This window comes from Rhinopithecus roxellana, chromosome 4 (assembly GCF_007565055.1).
Source record: "Rhinopithecus roxellana isolate Shanxi Qingling chromosome 4, ASM756505v1, whole genome shotgun sequence".
Classification (NCBI taxonomy): Eukaryota; Metazoa; Chordata; class Mammalia; order Primates; family Cercopithecidae; genus Rhinopithecus; species Rhinopithecus roxellana.
The window spans coordinates 36,729,310-36,748,007 of record NC_044552.1 but is presented as its reverse complement, the minus strand read 5'-3'; the positions used below and the strand labels follow the sequence as shown (position 1 = coordinate 36,748,007).

Sequence of the window (18,698 nt, the reverse complement as noted above, 5' to 3'; positions counted from 1 at the left end):
CGGAGATTTGTGCTTTCTCCAGTGGGAATGAGAAGCTCCCTGATGATTTGGTTCAAATATTTCTTTTTTTTTTTTTTTTTTTTTTTGAGAAGAAGTCTCGCTCTGTCACCCAGGCTGGAGTGCAGTGGCCGGATCTCAGCTCACTGCAAGCTCCGCCTCCCGGGTTTACGCCATTCTCCTGCCTCAGCCTCCCGAGTAGCTGGGACTACAGGCACCAGCCACCTCGCCCGGCTAGCTTTTTGTATTTTTTAGTAGAGACGGGGTTTCACCGTGTTAGCCAGGATGGTCTCGAACTCCTGACCTCGTGATCCGCCCGTCTCAGCCTCCCAAAGTGCTGGGATTACAGGCTTGAGCCACCGCACCCGGCCTGGTTCAAATATTTCAGGAGAATTAATGTGGAAATCTGCCTTCTTTAGGAAGAGAACGAAGGCAGATTAATCACCTAGACAATTGTTGCAGCTGTCTAATTAGGAGGCGTTAGGGTTGCAATGGGCTTTGGAAATCAGGTAGCACAGTGCTTCTCTATCCTGGCTGCACTTTAAAATCACTTGGGGAGCTTTTGAAAAATGCTGATGCCTAAAGCCCTTTCTCCAGACTGTTTAAGTCAGAATTTATGTGGGTGAGGCTCAGGCATCCATAGCTTTAAAAAGCTCCCCAGGTAATTCTATTGCACAGCTAGAGTTCCTCATTTTAGAAAAGACAAAACTAGGGCTCAGATAGTTTAAGATACAAGCTTAGCTCAGAAACCACTCGCTGGCAGGGTGGGACCTATGACTGAGCTGGGACTGCTGATTCACCTCCTGTTTTTCTGTCATATTCTAGTCTCTCTCTCTCTTTTTTTTTTTTTTTGAGACGGAGTCTCGCTCTATCGCCCAGGCTGGAGTGCAGTGGCCGGATCTCAGCTCACTGCAAGCTCCGCCTCCGGGGTTTACGCCATTCTCCTGCCTCAGCCTCCCGAGTAGCTGGGACAGGTGCCCACCACCTCGCCCGGCTAGTTTTTTGTATTTTTTAGTAGAGACGGGGTTTCACGGTGTTAGCCAGGATGGTCTCGATCTCCCGACCTCGTGATCCACCCATCTCAGCCTCCCAAAGTGCTGGGATTACAGGCTTGAGCCACTGCGCCCGGCCTCTAGTCTCTCTTAAAGTCTACCTTAAGGTATGGATGTAGAAAAGGAGAAAAATGGGAAGTAGTGTGGTATAGATAAATAACAGGTAAAGTTCGCCTTTATGAGCAATTTGTCCAAGCTCTGAACCCTCATCTTCTCTGCTGTAATGTGGGAACAATGATGCTACATGTAGCTCCAACATAATTAGAAATAGTGTGTGGAGCCCCAGTACTGTCCTTGTCGTTGTTAATAGTATGATTAGTATTTTCATTGTTATTGGAGAGAATGGATAGGACACATTTTCAAATAATTTATTGGATTTGCTAATTCATTAAAGCAAGAAGAAAACAAGAACATCTAGATTTTTAAGTCCAGATGTCTGAAAATACAATGGTTCCACATAAGGTAGGCAAGCTGAGCTACAGGGGGGATAGGGAAGTAGGGAGGGGCAGAGCAGGACTAGAAACTTCAGTAAAAATTCAGAGTGATTGGCAGGGTGGCGTAGCTCACACCTGTAATCCCAGCATTTTGGGAGGGTGAGACGGGAGGATCACAAGGTCAGGAGTTCAAGACCAGCCTGGCCAATATGGTGAAACCCCGTCTCTACTAAAAAATGCAAAAATTAGCCACGCATAGTCGTGCGTGCCTGTGGTCCCAGCTACTCAGGAGGCTGAGGCAGGAGAATCGCTTGAACCCAGGAGGCAGAGGTTGCAGTAAGCCAAGATAGTGCCACTACACTCCAGCCTGGCAACAAAGCGAGACTCTGTCTCAAAAAAAAAAAAAAAAAAAAAAAATTCAGAGTGATCATTTAGGCACTCTCACATCCAAAGCATGGTAGGTACTATAGGTGATAAGGGCTCAGCTGCTCTCAATTTTTTTTTTTTTTTTTAAAAGATGGAGTCTTGCTCTGTCCCCTAGGCTGGAGTGCAGTGGTGCAATCTCGGCCCACTGCAACTTCTGTCTCCTGGGTTCAAGCTATCTTGTGCCTCAGCCTCCTGAGTAGCTGGTATTATACAGGCATGCCCCACCACACCTGGCTAATTTTCGTATTTTTAGTAGACACGAGGTTTCACCATGCTAGCCAGGCTGGTCTTAAACTCCTGACCTTTAGTGATCCGCCTGCCTTGGCCTCCCAAAGTGCTGGGATTACAGGTATGAGCCACTATGCCCTGCCTGTTCTTAATAAGTTTTGAACCTATGAAATCCTTTAGTGATCCAAAGAGATTTGGGGTCAGGTGCGGTCTCTACTAAAAATACAAAAATTAGCCAGGCACGGTGGTGGGTGCCTGAAATCCCATCTACTAGGGGGTGCTGAGGGAGGAGAATCGCTTGAACTGGGAGGTGGAGGTTGGAGTAAACTGAGATTGCACCACTGTATGCCACCCTGGGCGACAAAGCAAGACTCCATCTCAAAAAACAAAAACAAAACAAAAATAAAGAGATTTGTCTGTTGTGGTTCGTGCCTGTAATCCCACCTGTTTGGAAGGCTGAGGTGGAAGGATCACTTGAGCCCAGGAGTTCATCTTGGACAACATAGAAAGACCCCATCTCTAATAAATAAATGATGGAGAGATTTGGACCTATACTAATTTGTTTACTTTTGTTTGATAGATTATTTTAAATTGTCTCCTTAGTAACTGACGTTTGAATTTTAATCCATTTACAAGAAAATGTAAATCCTGTAAATTACTCTCTGCACAAAGAGACTTAGTTCACAGGCTCCTTCGAGAATGGCTGATTCCAGGTTTGAGGCAAGGTAATCTAAGGCAGTCTACAGTGTCTTGTGACACAAAGCAAGGATGTGTTCAGAGGAAGTGAAAACATGTCAAAAGTAAAGGAGCCAGCTCAAACAGGCTTCCATTGATCAAATTTGGGACAATTTAAGCATCAAAAAGAATGAGGAACGCAATAAATTACAATATATTAAATACAGAAAGAATACACTAAATACAGAAAGAATACATGATCTCTTAGAGATAAGTGCTAAAATAAGACAGATGAACTGATATGATGGGTCAGCTTCAAAATCATACCAGGCAGGGGCAAAGGCAGTGGGGGTGTGGATGAAACAAGAGCAGCCATGAGTGGTAAATACTCAAGCTGAGGGAGCATAGGGGCTTGTGACAATGTTTTGTCTACTTTGTGTTTAAAATTCCTCATAACAAAAAGTTCTAAAAAACAAACATAAAAAATCCTAGGCCAGGCCTGGTAGGTCACATCTATAATCTCAGCACTTTAGTCTTTTATTTTTTTTTTTTTGAGACGGAGTCTGGCTCTGTTGCCCAGGCTGGAGTGCAGTGGCTGGATCTCAGCTCGCTGCAAGCTCCGCCTCCCGGGTTTACGCCATTCTCCTGCCTCAGCCTCCGGAGTAGCTGGGACTACAGGCGCCCGCCACCTCGCCCGGCTAGTTGCCACCTCGCCCGGCTAGTTTTTTGTATTTTTTAGTAGAGACGGGGTTTCACCGTGTTAGCCAGGATGGTCTTGATCTCCTGACCTCGTGATCCGCCCGTCTCGGCCTCCCAAAGTGCTGGGATTACAGGCTTGAGCCACCGCGCCCGGCCATCTCAGCACTTTAGGAGGCTGAGGTGGGAAGATCGCTTGACCTCAGGAGTTAGAACCAGCCTGGGTAACATAGCAAGACCCTGACTCTATTTTTTTAAATAATAATTTTAAAAATTCTAACAACAACGGTAATGATCCCTATGAGTTCACAGTGCTACTCAAAAAAAAATGGGAAGGAGAGGAAGAAAAAGCTCTTTTTTTTTTTTGAGACAGAGTCTTACTCTGTTGCCCAGGCTGGAGTGCTGGAGTGTAGTGGCACGATCTCGGCTCACTGTAACCTCCGCCTCCCAAGTTCAAGTGATTCTCCTGCCTCAGCCTCCCGAGTAGCTGGGACTACAGGCACATGCCACCACACCTGGCTAATTTTTGTAGTTTTAGTAGACACGGGGTTTCAAGACCAGGCTGGTCTTGAACTCCTGACCTCAGGTAATCCGTTATTTATTTATTTTTTTGAGACAGAGTCTCGCTCTGTCACCCAGGCTGGAGTGCAGTGGCGCAATCTCAGCTCACTGCAACCTCTGCCTCCCAGGTTCAAGTGATTCTCCTGCCTCAGCCTCCCAAGTAGCTGGGATTATAGGCATGTGCCACCACACCCAGATAATTTTTGTATTTTTAGTAGAGATGGGGTTTCGCCATGTTGGCCTGGCAGGTCTCAAACTCCTGACCTCAAGTGATCTGCCCGCCTCTGCCTCCCAAAGTGCAGGGATTACAGACGTGAGCCACTGTGCCTGGCCAAAAAAGCTCTTCTTTCTGGAAAAATCCCAGGCAATAAATATAGATAGGATACTACAATTATAAAACCATCATTTTGTGACTATCAATATAATATTCAGGTGAGGGGCATCAAAGGGTGAGAGGCTGAGAAACACAATAGTCACATGGTCTCAAAGCACTATCCTGGAGATCGTTTCTTCTTTAGGAAGGGAACAAGACACCTTTGAGACCCTTGTGGAGAAATCTGGGAGAAGCCACTTAACCAAGTGCCCACACTCAGCATCACCACGAATGGGACAAACCAACATGTGTCTTGCCCAAACCATTTAGCCTGATGAAGTCGAGTCATGAGGAAACGTAATTCCAGTCAGACAAGGCCACTCTAGAAGACAACTGATCAGGGGCCGCACGGTGGCTCACGCCTATAATCCCAGCACTTTGGGAGGCCGAGACGGGCGGATCACGCGGTCAGGAGACCATCCTGGCTAACACGGTGAAACCCCATCTCTACTAAAAATGCAAAAAACTAGCCGGGCGAGGTGGCGGGCGCCTGTAGTCCTAGCGACTTGGGAGACTGAGGCAGGAGAATGGCGTGAACCCGGGAGGCGGAGCTTGCAGTGAGCCGAGATCAGCGCCACTGCACTCCAGCTTGGGCGACAGAGCAAGACTCTGTCTCAAAAAAAAATAAAGAAGACAACTGATCAGGACTGTTACAGACTAAAGAGATGTGATAACTACATGAAATCAGTGCTCTCTGGATTCTAAAGTGAAAAACTGTTTTTGTAAAGAGTGTTACTGGGCCAAATGGAAGAAATTTGATATAATTGTATTAAAAGGTCCTTGTTCCTAGGAGACATCTGCTGAAGTATTTAGGGATAAAAAGTTGTGACGTTTGCAGAGTACTTTCAAATGGTTAAGAGAAAAAAAGTATATAAATAAAGTATAAATGTGTGTGTGTGCATACACATAGAGACTACAGACATTTAGCACCAATAAAGCAAATACTGCAAAACAGAAATGACTGGTGATACCACGTGAATGTATTCACTGTACTCTTCCAACTTGTCCATGGGTTTGAAAGTTTTCCCAATACAAAGTGAGGAAGGAACTTAAGCTCACACCATAAAAGCTGGTTTCACTGGTTGCCTGATGGCAGCTCGGTGGCTGGGGAACGAGACTAGGAGGGAAACTCTTCATCGTAGTATACATCTTTCTGTACCATTTGAGTTTTCTTTCTGTTTTGAGATGGAGTCTTGCTCTGTCACCCAGGCTGGATTGCAGCAGCGCAGTCTTGGCTCACTGCAACCTCTGCTTCCCAGGTTCAAGCAATTCTCCTGTCTCAGCCTCCAGAGTAGTTGGGACTACAGGCGCCTGCCACCACATCTGGCTAATTTTTGGATATTTAGTAGAGAGAGGGTTTCACCTTGTTGGTCAGGCTGGTTGGTCTTGAACTCCTGACCTCAGGTGATCTACCTGCTTTGGCCTCCCAAAGTGCTGGGATTACAGACGTGAGCCACCATGCCCGGCCCCATTCGATTTTTTGAACCAAGTTGATGTATTATCTATATTAAAAACAATATTATATTTATATTTAAAAACATAGTCATCTCTAACATTAACCATTTATAGTATCAAAACCCGTTGAATTACATTTCCACAAACATACAAACACCAAAAGCCTGTGGTAATTATATTTCTGTTACAACATTCTATAAAGTAATTTATATAGAAATATTACACAGAAAAACTGGGTGCGGTGGCTTACACCTGTAACCCTAGCACTTTGGAAGGCTGAGGTGGGCAGATCACCTGAGGTCAGGAGTTTGAGACCAGCCTGGCCAACATGGCGAAACTCTGTCTCTACTAAAAATACAAAAAAATTAGCCAGGTGTGGTGGCACACGCCTGTAGTCCCAGCGACTTGGGAGGCTGAGGCAGGAGAATTGCTTGAACCCAGGAGGTGGAGGTTGCAATGAGGCGAGATAGTGTCACTGCACTCTAGCCTGGGTGACAGAGCTAGACTCCATCTCAAAAAAAAAAAAAAGAAAAAGAAAAAGAAAAGAAATATTACATAGAAACTACACAGAAACTACCAGGCACAGTGTCTCACGCCTGTAATCCCAGCACTCTGGGAGGCCGAGGTGGGTGGATCACTAGGTCAGGAGTTTGAGACCAGCCTGACCAACATGGTGAAACCCTGTCTCTACTAAAAATACAAAAATTAGCTGGGTGTGGTGGTGCGTGCCTGTAACCTCAGCTACTCAGGAGCCTGCTTGAACCTGGGAGGCAGAGGTTGCAGTATGCTGAGATTGCGCCACTGCACTCCAGCCTGGGCAACAGAGTGAGACTCCATCTCAAAAAAAAAAAAAAAAAAAAGAAAAAAGAAACTACACAGAAACACAGAAAGAAAAGAATTTCTGTGTTTCTGGGTGTCCCAGGAATTTAAATGGTAGCTGACCTAAATACTACTATTTCAACTAATTCTGTACCCAAGGCTATGTTCCTTAATTTTAATAAACCTGGGGTTTCACTTGTTCCTGAAAACTTATAAGCAGAAATACACTTGAACACTTGAAATAGTGCAACTGACCTAGTTCCCAATGCTTTTTGGCATAAAAAGTCAGCTGCTTTGAAATGCTAGTGTAGGCTTCTTTTTACCTTTGAATAACTGAAACTTTTGGGAGTCAGAAAGAAAGAGGTGTTTTTCTCCCCCCCGCCTTTGAAGCATTATTTATTATATAGCAAAGAAGAAAAGGAAATGACCATGCTATGGATGATTGCTTAATTAATTATAATAAACATAAAGCTGATGAATACATACAAATATAAAATGATCCTCAAGTTCTTTTTTTTTTTTTTTTTTTTGAGGCGGAGTCTCGCTCTGTGGCCCGGACTGGAGTGCAGTGGCCAGATCTCAGCTCACTGCAAGCTCCGCCTCCCGGGTTTACGCCATTCTCCTGTCTCAGCCTCCGGAGTAGCTGGGACTACAGGCGCCCGCCACCTCGCCCGGCTAGTTGCCACCTCGCCCGGCTAGTTTTTTTGTATTTTTTTAGTAGAGACGGGGTTTCACCGTGTTAGCCAGGATGGTCTCGATCTCCTGACCTCGTGATCCGCCCGTCTCGGCCTCCCAAAGTGCTGGGATTACAGGATTGAGCCACCGCGCCCGGCCAAGTTCTATCATTAAGTGAAAACGTCTATAGCGTGTTGCAGATAAGTATGTGTATGCACTACGTGTGCTTGTCTATGCAGAGGATAGCTCTGGGGGAATACAAAGATCCTACAAACAGTGAGGCTTCTGGAAGGAAACTGGAGGTTGGGGAAAGACTTGCTTTTCACTCTAAACTACTTTGGAACTGTTTTACATTCTTACTAATTAATTGCACGTTTTTTGTTTCTTTATGTTTGTTTGTTTGTTTTCTGAGACAGGGTCTCGCTCTGTCACGCAGGCTGTAGTGCAGTGGTGCAATCACCCTCACTGCAGCCTTGACCTTCCCAGTCTCAGATGGTCCACCTCAGCCTCCCAAGTAGCTGGGATTACAGGCGCACACTACCACGCCCACCTAATTTTTTTATTTTTTGTAGAGACAGTGTTTCGCCATGTTACCTAGGCTGGTCTGGAGCTCCTGAGCTCATGCAATCTGTCCCCCTCGCTTGCTGGGAAGTGCTGGGATTACAGGCATAAGCCACCCCAACCAGCCCCAAGTAACTTTTGAACACAGTATGTTGACTGTAAACACTTAGGCTAAAGACAGAACTGTAAACCAATAGTAAAGTGTAATTAATAGGTTTTTTTTTTTTTACAATGGTGAAAAACATGGATTAGCAATTCTAAGACTATTTTCTGTATATTCTAGGATTGAACAAATAAGTAAACATGGTGGAGCTGGCTTTCTCACTGTTAGAAAAGGGAGTTACAGGCCAGGTGTGGTGGCTCACGCCTGTAATCCCAGCACTTTGAGAGGTTGAGGCGGGTGGATCACCAGAGGTCAGGAGTTTGAGACCAGCCTTGCCAACATGGTAAAACCCTGTCTCTACTGAAAATATAAAAATTAGCCAGTTGTGGTAGCACATGCCTGTAATCCCAGCTACCTGGGAGGCTAAGGCAGGAGAATCGCTTGAACCTGGGAGACGGAGGTTGCAGTGAGCAGAGATTGCGCCATTGCACTCCAGCCTGGGCGACAGTGAGACTTTGACTCCAAAAAAAAAAGGGGGTCGGGGAAAGGGAGTTACAAATATGGAAAAGAGAGAAACTTGGATGAATTCTGTAGTCATGGATTAGAATTAGAACTATCAATATGAACTCACAGCTTTTAATATAGATTCACAGAAATGTAAATAGCTATAGGTGTTGGGTGTATAAACATACATATTTCCCAACTGAAATGACCTTAGTAGCAATGAACACACATAATGCTCAGATCTTGGTTTCTAAATATTGTTCTTCACTAGAAGGAACAAACCTTCTTAAAAAAATAGTTGATGCTAGGGCAGGAGCAGGGAAATTAAAAGATAAACACAGAACATTTGTTTTGCCAGAAATTGAAGGAAGTGCTCAAAAAATGATGGAAACGTCAGAAGGATGAGCAGCCAATTTGGAGGGGCACCCACTTGCCAAATGTGGGTAGACTTGAGCATTAAAATAAATTATTATAACAGTTTATAACCTACTAATTATAATAATAATCTAAGAATTCACACATAAAGAAAAAGGTAAAGGGAAGAAAAGGAAAAGCTGTTCCTTAAATTAGAATGCCAATAGTAAGTCTAGAACAAATGAAGGAATCAGAAAGTCTCTATTTGGAGGCCATCATAGTAATAGCTCTGTAATTACTGATTCAATCAGAAATCATCAATGGAAACTTAAATTATCATGTGAAAGTTTGATGAGAAACTGGATGCCTACAGAGTTTCAAATTATCTTCTGGAAGATTCTAATTAATGACAAAAGGAAAAACAGTGGAGAAACCTGAAAGACACCATGTTAAGCAAGTGTTCAAGGTGAAATCACCAGTAATGGGACAAATCCACATCCTGAGCACTGAGGACACCTCACTTCTGTGGCAATCCTGTTAAAAATGTACTGAATCTAATCATGAGGAAGCATCAGAGAAACCCAAATTGAGAGACATTATAGAAAATAATTGGTTTGGCTGGGCACGGTGGGTCATGCCTATAATCCCAGCACTCAAGGAGGCCGAGTCAGGCAGATCACCTGAGGTTGGGAGTTCGAGACCAGCCTGGCCAACATGGAGAAACCATATCTCTACTAAAAATACAAAATTAGCCAGGCCTGGTGGCGCATGCCTGTAATCCCAGCTACTCGGGAGGCTGTGGCAGAAGAATCGCTTGAACCTGCAAGGCAGAGGTTGCGATGAGCTGAGATTGCGCCATTGCACTCCAGCCTGGGCAACAAGAGCAAAACTCTGTCTCAAAATAATAATAATAACAACAACAACAACAATAATAATAATTGGTTTGCACTCTTCAAAAATATTAATAGCATGAAAGACAAAGAACGACTGAGGAACTGTTGCAGATTTTAAAATCTGACAGTGGAATGAGATAGCGATTCTGGGTGGATCCTGGACCATAAAAACCAAAACAAACTGGGAGGCTGAGGCGGGCAGATCACCTGAGGTCAGGAGTTTGAGACCAGCCTGGCCAACATGGAGAAACCCTGTCTATATTAAAAATACAAAAACTAGCAGGGTTGGGTGGCAGGCAGCTGTAATCCCAGTTACTCGGGAGGCTGAGGCAGGAGAATTGCTTGAACCCAGGAGGTGGTGGTTGCAGTAAGCCGAGATCGTACCACTGCACTCTAGCCTGGGCGACAGACTGAGACTCTGTCTCGAAAACAAACAAAACAAAACAAAACAAAACAAAACAAAACAAAACAAAACAAAGCTGCATGCAGGGGCGAGCCTGTAGTTCCAGCTACTCAGGAGGCTGAGGCGGGAGGATTGCTTGAGTTCTAGAGTCTAGCTTGGGCCGGGCGCGGTGGCTCACGCCTGTAATCCCAGCACTTTGGGAGGCCGAGGCGGGCGGATCATGAGGTCAGGAGATCGAGACCATCCTGACTAACACGGTGAAACCCTGTTTCTACTAAAAATACGAAAAATTAGCCGGGCGTGGTGGCGGGCACCTGTAGTCCCAGCTACTTGGGAGGCTGAGGCAGAAGAATGATGTGAACCCGGGAGGTGGAGCTTGCAGGGAGCTGAGATCGTGTCATTGCACTCCAGCCTGGGAGACAGAGTGAGATTCCGCCTCAAAAAAAAAAAAAAAGAGAGTCTAGCCTGGGCAACATAGCAAGATCCCATCTCTAAAGAAAAAACACTAAGACACCAGAACCAAAACCAAATAATTTGTTTTCTCTTGAGCTCTCGGGGACATTACTGGGAGAACTGACTAAATCTGAGTAAGGTCTGCAGATTAGTTGTAGTATTTTAATAATGCTGATTTCTTAATTTTGATTACTGTACTGTGGTTATATAGGAGAATGCCCCTGCTTTTACAAATACACATTGAGGTCATTAGGAGTCAAGTAGCATTAGCAACCAGTCTGTAATTTACTCTGAAAAGTGTGTGTGTGTGTGTGTGTGTCTGTGTGTCTGTGTGTTTGTATATGAGAGAGACAGAGAGAGACAAAGGGAGAGAAAAGATTTGGGGAATCTTGGTGAAGGGTATGTGAGAATTCTTTGTAGTAATCTTGTAACTTTAACTTTTCTGTAAGTCTGATATTATTTCAAACACACACACACATACCCCTTTGATATCTTTGATACCAAAACAAATAAACTGAACATCCTTAATCATAAGTAATTTTTGTTTCCTTAGGATTCTTAGTGAAATTAGTAAGTCAAAGGTATATGGTTTAAAAAATTGATACATATTTATATATAAATACATATGTGTGTGTATATATATATAAAATCTTTGAGATGGAGTCTCACTCAGTCTGTTGCCCAGGCAGGAGTGCAGTGGCATGATCTTGGCTCACTGCAACCTCCACCTCCTAGGTCCAAGTGATTCTCCTGCCTCAGCCTCCTAAGTAGCTGGGACTACAGGTGTGTGCCACCACACCCAGCTAATTTTTATATTTTTAGTAGAGAAAGGGTTTCACCATGTCAGTCAGGATGGTCTTGAACTCCTGACCTCAAGCGATCTGCCCACCTCGGCCTCCCAAAGTGCTGGGATTACAGGCATGAACCACAGCTCCTGGCTGATATATATATTTAAAAGATTGATATTGGCTGAGCACAGTGGCAAACGCCTATAATCCCAACACTTTGGGAGGTGGAGGCGGGCAGATCGCTGGAGCCCAGGAGTTTGAGACCAGCCTGGGCAACATGGTGAAACCCTGCCTATCAAAAAAAACCCACAAAAATTAGTTGGGCATGGTGGCTCGCACCTGTGTTCCCAGCTACTTGGGAGGCTGAGGCGGAGGGAACGCTTGAGCCTGGGAGGCGGAGGCTGCAGTGAGCTGAGATTTCGCCACTGCATGCTAGCCTGGGCAACAGAGTGAGACTGTCTCAAAAAAAAAAAAAAAAGATTTTGAAATATGTTGATATATACAAACAGAAGTTTTTGAATCCTTCTGAATGTGGAGGAGGACAAAGGCAGGGGAAATGCAGGACTGAGGGGTGGAAGGTAGGGTATGGCATGGGTCCTCCCAGATGAGAAGAAGAGGAGCTGGAACTATGGAGCATGCTCAGAATGAGTGGGAACCAAAAGATGGAGCCGTCGAAGGATCAGTAGATGACAGTGAAGGAGTAAAGCTCATGACCACTTGAGACTCTTTTCAGAAACATAATCCTTATGTGGTTTACCAATTGCCCACAGTAATTAACCTGCGTAACAGTATAGTAAGAGCAGGCTCAGGTCAGGTACTTGGTCAAATGAGAGTGCCTCGATTTCTCCCTTTATGTGCTTCCCTCTGCTGTAGGCCAGTTACCCACTATAGAGTCACGCTGAGTCCCTGAGCCTTTCCTGTTGGCAACCACGAAGCAGCTACCACATCTTCAACAAGTCCATAGTCACATGTCCTAGTAGCCTGCTATATAATGTAAATAAATAATCTAAAATAAGCTTTCATTTTAAATGCCCATAATGAATTTAATTAAGTATAAATACAGGCTCCTATTGAGTATTTGCTATTTGCCAAGGTCTGTGTCTAAGTGCTTTGTTTAGATTATCTCATTTCACCCTCCTGATAACTCCATGGGATGGCAGTATCATTATCCCCATTTCACTGTTGGAGACAATTAAGTCTAGAGCAGTAAGTTAACTTTTTCCATGTCATAAAGCTTAGATTCAAACTCAAGAGTCTAACTCCAGAGTCTCCACTCTACAATGGATTAAAAAATTTAAGAAGAAAAAAGGTCGGGTGTGGTGGCCTGTAATCCCAGCACTTTCGGAGGCCAAGGCCAGGGGATTTCTTGAGCCCAGGAGTACAAGACCAGCCTGGGCAACATGGCGAAACTCCAAATCTACAAAAAATACAAAAAACTAGTTAAGTGTGCTGGTAGGTGCCTGTAGTCCCAGCTACCTGGGAGGCTGAGATGGGAAGATCATCTGAGCCTAGAAGGTTGAGGCTGCAGTGAGCCATGACTGTGCCACTGCCCTCCAGCCTAGGCGACAGAGTGAGACCCCCTACCCCCGTCCCCTGGCAAAAAAGACAATTAAGAAAAAAGATAACCAGTCATAAGTGTAAAAAAAAAAATTTTTTTTTTTTTTTTGAGACTCACTCTATCACCCAGTGCAGTGGTACAATCATGGCTCACTGCAGCCTCAACCTCCCGTGCTCAAGCTATTCTTCTGCCTCAGGCTCCAGAGTAGCTGGGACTACAGGTGTGCACCACCACACTCAGCTAATTTTTAAATTTTTGGTATAGGCAGGGTCTCACTATGTTGCCCAGGCTGGCCTTGAACTATTAGGTTCAAGTGATCCTCCAGCCTCGGCCTCCCAAACTGTTGGGATTACAGGCATGAGCCACTACACCTGGCCTAAAATTTTTAAGAAATTGGGAGTCTAGGATGAAAATTATATTCTAGTAAATACACATCTCATTTTTCCACTCTATAATCAGCCAAATATTTGTTTGGGAAAGGGCATTACCTGGCAGAAGAATTGTTGCTGGGTTCCTGCTCCAGGTGTGTTACTGAAGGTGCTGGTACACTTGGAAGAAGAAACTGGAAGACGATGAGACACACTGACTGGTACTGGAGTCCTGTTCGGCTGCGTCAGCTGATCTCCCGTAAAGTTTGATCCTGATGAACCAGACTGAACTGCAGACCCAAGGCTAGGATGGGCAGTGCTGGCTGAGCTGACAGCAGGGAACCGACTAGGTCCTGACATGCTTGTCACTGAGGGCATGGTGGTGAAGCCAGGTCTTCCTTGGGAAACACTGCTTTGCCCAGGTGACAGGTGTAATACGGTTGGGGACGCCTGCTGCAAGGGCATCTGTCCACCCACAAGCTGAGGAGAGGCATGATTGGCTATCACTGGACTTCCAGAGGCAGCAAATGTCTGCCCAGACACTAAGTGGACGGCAGTATTCTGGTTGTTAAGCATCTGTCCAGAATATGGTTGGTTGGTCCTGAGCATGTTGGAAGAGTTTCTGTTCAACATGACATGCTCTGAGGCCACTTGGCCAGAAATGAGCTGAGAGGGTTGAGTCTGAAGAAGTTGCCCATTTATAGTCTGGACGTGGTGTACCGAGTTGGAACTGACAGAAAGGCTTGTAGGTATGAGGAACTGACTTTGGGGTGCGTGAGGTTGGCCCATGGGGGAATGAATAACAATACTGCCCCCAGCGCTGCTCACTGCCTGTGAGGTGACTGGCTTTCTTGTGTTCTGTTGGTTTACAATGTTCACAGACATGTGTGGACCAACTACTGAGCCCTGGGGTGAGCTTGCAGAAGCAAAAGAGATCCCTTGTTGTACGTGGTGCTGCTGAATTCCCAAATTGTTCACATTGTATGTATTTTGCTGACCCATCTGGATAGGCTTTGGCTGTATATTAATTGGGACTTTATTTGAATTTGGTGCAAGACCCCTTTGTATGATGATGTTATGCACAGGTAAAGATGTTTGAAAATTTGTGCTGTTAAATGGAACAGTAACAGGCTGTGCTACTGGACTGGAACTGGAGTTCCCAAACAAGGAGTTGCCATTAGGAGTCTGTCTATGAACCAGGAGCCCTCCACTCACATTTGATGGGGCTTGCTGCCCGCTGCCCTTTAATATGATTTGAGATCCATCTAGGTTATTAATAGTCATCATGGAAGGATGATTACCAAATGACCCAATTAATTGTATTTGACCAGAACCACTAATCTGACTGCTATTAGACAAATGCTGGCTGGGAACACTGATCCCCACATGTTGCATAAAGCCATGTTGTACACCCACTGTATTGCTTGCAAACGATGCTCCAACAGGCACATGCGTCACCCCTATAGGCTGCAGCGTCTGACCTGAGTAATTAGAAACATTAGAAGCCTGAGTAAAGGATGCTGATGAAGAAGGATGAAGCTGAGCTTGTGCAAACTGTTGGCTTGAACCTATACTGGCATCCAAATATGCCTCTTCTGCCAATGTCTGTTCAGTGATATTGGCCTCTTGCAAGGATTTCTGAAGAATGTCAAAAGGTTGGTCCTCAGTGAGATCAGGAAGAGGAGAAGACTCGAGTTCATCTTCAAGAAACTGGAGGCTACTTGAAAGTGGCAGTCCATCACTGGGCCCTTCTCCAAGCTGGTTGCTTACACCTTTGAGGGATGACTTAGGATCAGCATTCTAAAAAAATAAACAGTATGTTACATGGTATATGTAACCTTTGAAAAGGATGTATAAAAATTAATCTTGAACATGAATAAAGCATAACAGTCTGCTTTTCAGGCACAACTCTCTAAACTGCTCACCTTATTCTGATATTTTATTTCCATAGTAATGATGCTTGACATTATGTTTATAAGCATATGCATCCATCATGCTGGTAAATTATTTTATAGAGAACAGATAGATAATGCAAATATACTGAGGACTACTTAGAGCTTAGCTTCATTTTTTTGAGATACTGCCACAGACTTTATTGACTTATTATTTGATCTGGGGTCTCGTTCTTTTGACCAGGCTGGAGTGCAGTGGCCCAATAATAACTCGCTGCTGCTGTGAACTCCTGGGTTCATGAGATCCTCCCACCTTGGCCTCCTGAGTAGCTGGGACTACAGGTGTGCCCCACCACACCCAGCCACATTTTTTTGTTTTTTGTTTTTAGAGATGAGGTTTCACCATCTTGCCCAGGCTGGTCTTGAACTCCTGCATGCAAGTAATCCTCCTGCTTCGGCCTCCCAAAGTGCTGGGATTACAGGCGTCAGGCACCATCCCCGGCCTCAGAGCATTTTCGATATTTCTACTACACTGACACGATGCAAAAAAAGTTGCCAATAAATACATATTGAATGAAGCAATTTGAAAAGATAGAATTAATACTCACATGGAAGTAGGAGAGTTGCTAAACAAAAATCATGAATGTTGAGGGATAGGCTAAATAACTACTTTATGGGCTTAGTGGCATCATATGTAGTGATTATTTATTCAAAATGAATGTCAGAAATGCTACTGATTCACAAGCCTTACAGGAGATCAGTGTTGTGACAGATATATGTTGCATGATATGATCTTATGTACCTTACACACACGCGACCATTAAAAAGAACTGTCCATCCCAAGGACTTTCTGAACACCATTCCATTTTATAGGTGAAGAAAATATAGGTCCTGCTGATAGTAAGTTAATATTTACTAAGCACCATACCAAGTGATTTCAACAGTCTAGTCAACTAATCTTAACCACCCTCTCAGGTAATTCCATTGTTTTTCTGGTTTCGTAAATGAGGAAACTGGCCAGGCGCGGTGGCTCACACCTGTTAAATCCCAGCACTTTGGGAGGCCGAGGCGGGTGGATCACCTGAGGCTGGTAGTTCGAGACCAGCCTGACCAACATGGAGAAACCCTGTCTCTACTAAAAATACAAAATTAGCTGGGCATGGTGGCGCATGCCTGTAATCCCAGCTACTCAGGAGGCTGAGAGAGGAGAATCACTTGAACCTGGGAGGCGGAGGTTGCAGTGAGCCAAGATTGTGCCATTGCACTCCAGCCTGCGCAACAAGAGCGAAACTTTGTCTCAAAAAAAAAAAAAAAAGAGGAAATTGACCCTCAGAGATTTAGTGATATATCTAAGGTTACACGGCTAATAAGTGGTAGGGCAAGGATTCAACCTCGGGCAGTTCAACTTCTGACTACCATCCACAGCAGAACAAAGCAACTATAAAGAGTAAGGGAACCTAAGGCTCAAACACAGTAATCTCAATATAGTCTCCAGGCAGGACACCCCAATCCCCCAGGTCAGGTTTCTTGCCTAGATGCTTCTAGAGGTTAAGAACATGGAGGTTGGGCGCAGTAGCTCACGCCTGTAATCTGAGCACTTTGGGAGGCCGAGGCGGGTGGATCACTTGAAGTCCAGAGTTCAAGACCAGCCTGGCCAACTGGGTGAAACCCCGTCTCTACTAAAAATAGGAGGTGGAGGTTGCAGTGAGCCGAGATTACACCACCGCACTTCAGCCTCGGCAACAGAGCGAGACTCTGTCTCAAAAACAAAAGAACATGAGTTCCAGAGCCTGGCGGCCTGGGTTAGAATCCTAGCTCTGCAACTCATGGCTTTGTACTATTTGGTGAAGTAACTTAACCTTTCTGTGCTTTACTTTCCTCATCTCTAAAATATGTATCTTTTCTTTTTTTTTTCCCCGAGACAGAGTCTCACTGTGTCACCCATGCTGGAGTGCAGTGGTCCGATCTCAGCTCACTGCAACTTCCGCCTCCCAAGTTCAAGCAATTCTGTCTGCCTCAGTCTCCCAAGTAGCTGGGATTACAGGTGCCCACGACCACACCCATTTAATTTTTGTATTTTTAAGTAGAGACAGGGTTTTGCCACGTAGGCCAGGCTGGTCTTGAACTCCTGACCTCAGGTGATCCACCTACCTCGGCCTCTCAAAGTGTTGGGATTACGGGTGTGAGCCACCGTACCTGGCCAAAATACGTATCTTAATAGAACCACTTCATGGAATCATTGTGAAGATTAAATGAGGTTAATACATGTTCTGGGTTTCTTTTTTTTTTTTTTTTGAGATGCAGTCTTGCTCTGTCGCCCAGGCTGGAGTTCAGTGGCTGCCATCTCGGCTCACTGCAAGCTCTGCCTCCCGGGTTCACGCCATTCTCCTGCCTCAGCCTCCCGAGTAGCTGGGACTATAGGTGCCCACCACCACGCCTGGCTAATTTTTTGTATTTTTAGTAGAGACGGGGTTTCACTGTGTTAGCCAGGATGGTCTTGATCTCCTGACCTCGTGATCCGCCTGCCTCAGCCTCCCAAAGTGCTGGGATTACAGGTGTGAGCCACTGCACCCGGCGGGTTTCTTTTTTTTTTGAGATGGGGTCTCACTCTGTTGCCTAGGCTGGAGTGCAATGGCACAATCTTGGCTCACTGCAGCCTCCAACTCCTGGGCTCAAGGGATCCTGCCTCAGCAGGACTGGGACTATAGGCATGCACCACCATGCTCATCTAGTTTTTTTTTTTTTTTTTTTTTTTGAGACCAAGTCTTGCTCTGTCGCCCGGACTGGAGTGTGCAGTGGTGCAATCTCGGCTCACTGCAAGCTCTGCATCCCAGGTTCATGCCATTCTACTGCCTCAGCCTCCTGAGTAGCTGGAACTACAGGCGTCTGCCACTAATTTTTTTGTATTTTTAGTAGAGACGGGGTTTCACCGTGTTGCCAGGATGGTCTCAATCTCCTGACCTCATGATCTGCCCGCTTCAGCCTCCCAAAGTGCTGGGATTAAAGGCGTGAGCCACTGCGCCCAGCCAATTTTTTTTGTTTTTTTTTTTTTTGAGATGGAGTCTTGCACTGTCACCCCAGCTGGAGTGCAGTGGTATGATCTTGGCTCACTGCAACCTCCGCCTCCGGAGGTTAAAGCAATTATCCTGCCTCAGCCTCCTGAGAAGATTAAATTACAGGCACACACCACCATACCCGTCTAAGTTTTTGTATTTTTAGTAGAGATGGGGTTTCACCATGTTGGCCAGGCTGGTCTCAAACTCCTGACGTTGTGATTCACCCGCTTCAGCATCCCAAAGTGTTGGGATTACAGGCGTGAGCCACCGTGCCTGGCCACTGGTCTAATTTTTAAATTTTTTGTAGAGATGGGGTCTCACTATGTTGGTTGGTCTCAAACTCCTGAGGTCAAGTAATTCTCCTGTCTGTCTTG

General features: G+C 45.1%; 1 protein-coding gene across 5 annotated transcripts in view; it reads right to left on the bottom strand.

Annotated features, from left to right (window-relative positions):
* Positions 1–18,698, bottom strand: part of BICRAL (BRD4 interacting chromatin remodeling complex associated protein like) — a 127,004-nt gene that overhangs the window by 26,659 nt on the left and 81,647 nt on the right. For all 5 annotated transcript variants that reach the window (XM_030928493.1, XM_030928491.1, XM_030928492.1 and 2 more), the window contains one exon: positions 13,497–15,176. In XM_030928493.1, the coding sequence (XP_030784353.1) occupies positions 13,497–15,176 (1,680 nt within the window). The remainder of the gene's footprint in view (positions 1–13,496; positions 15,177–18,698) is intronic.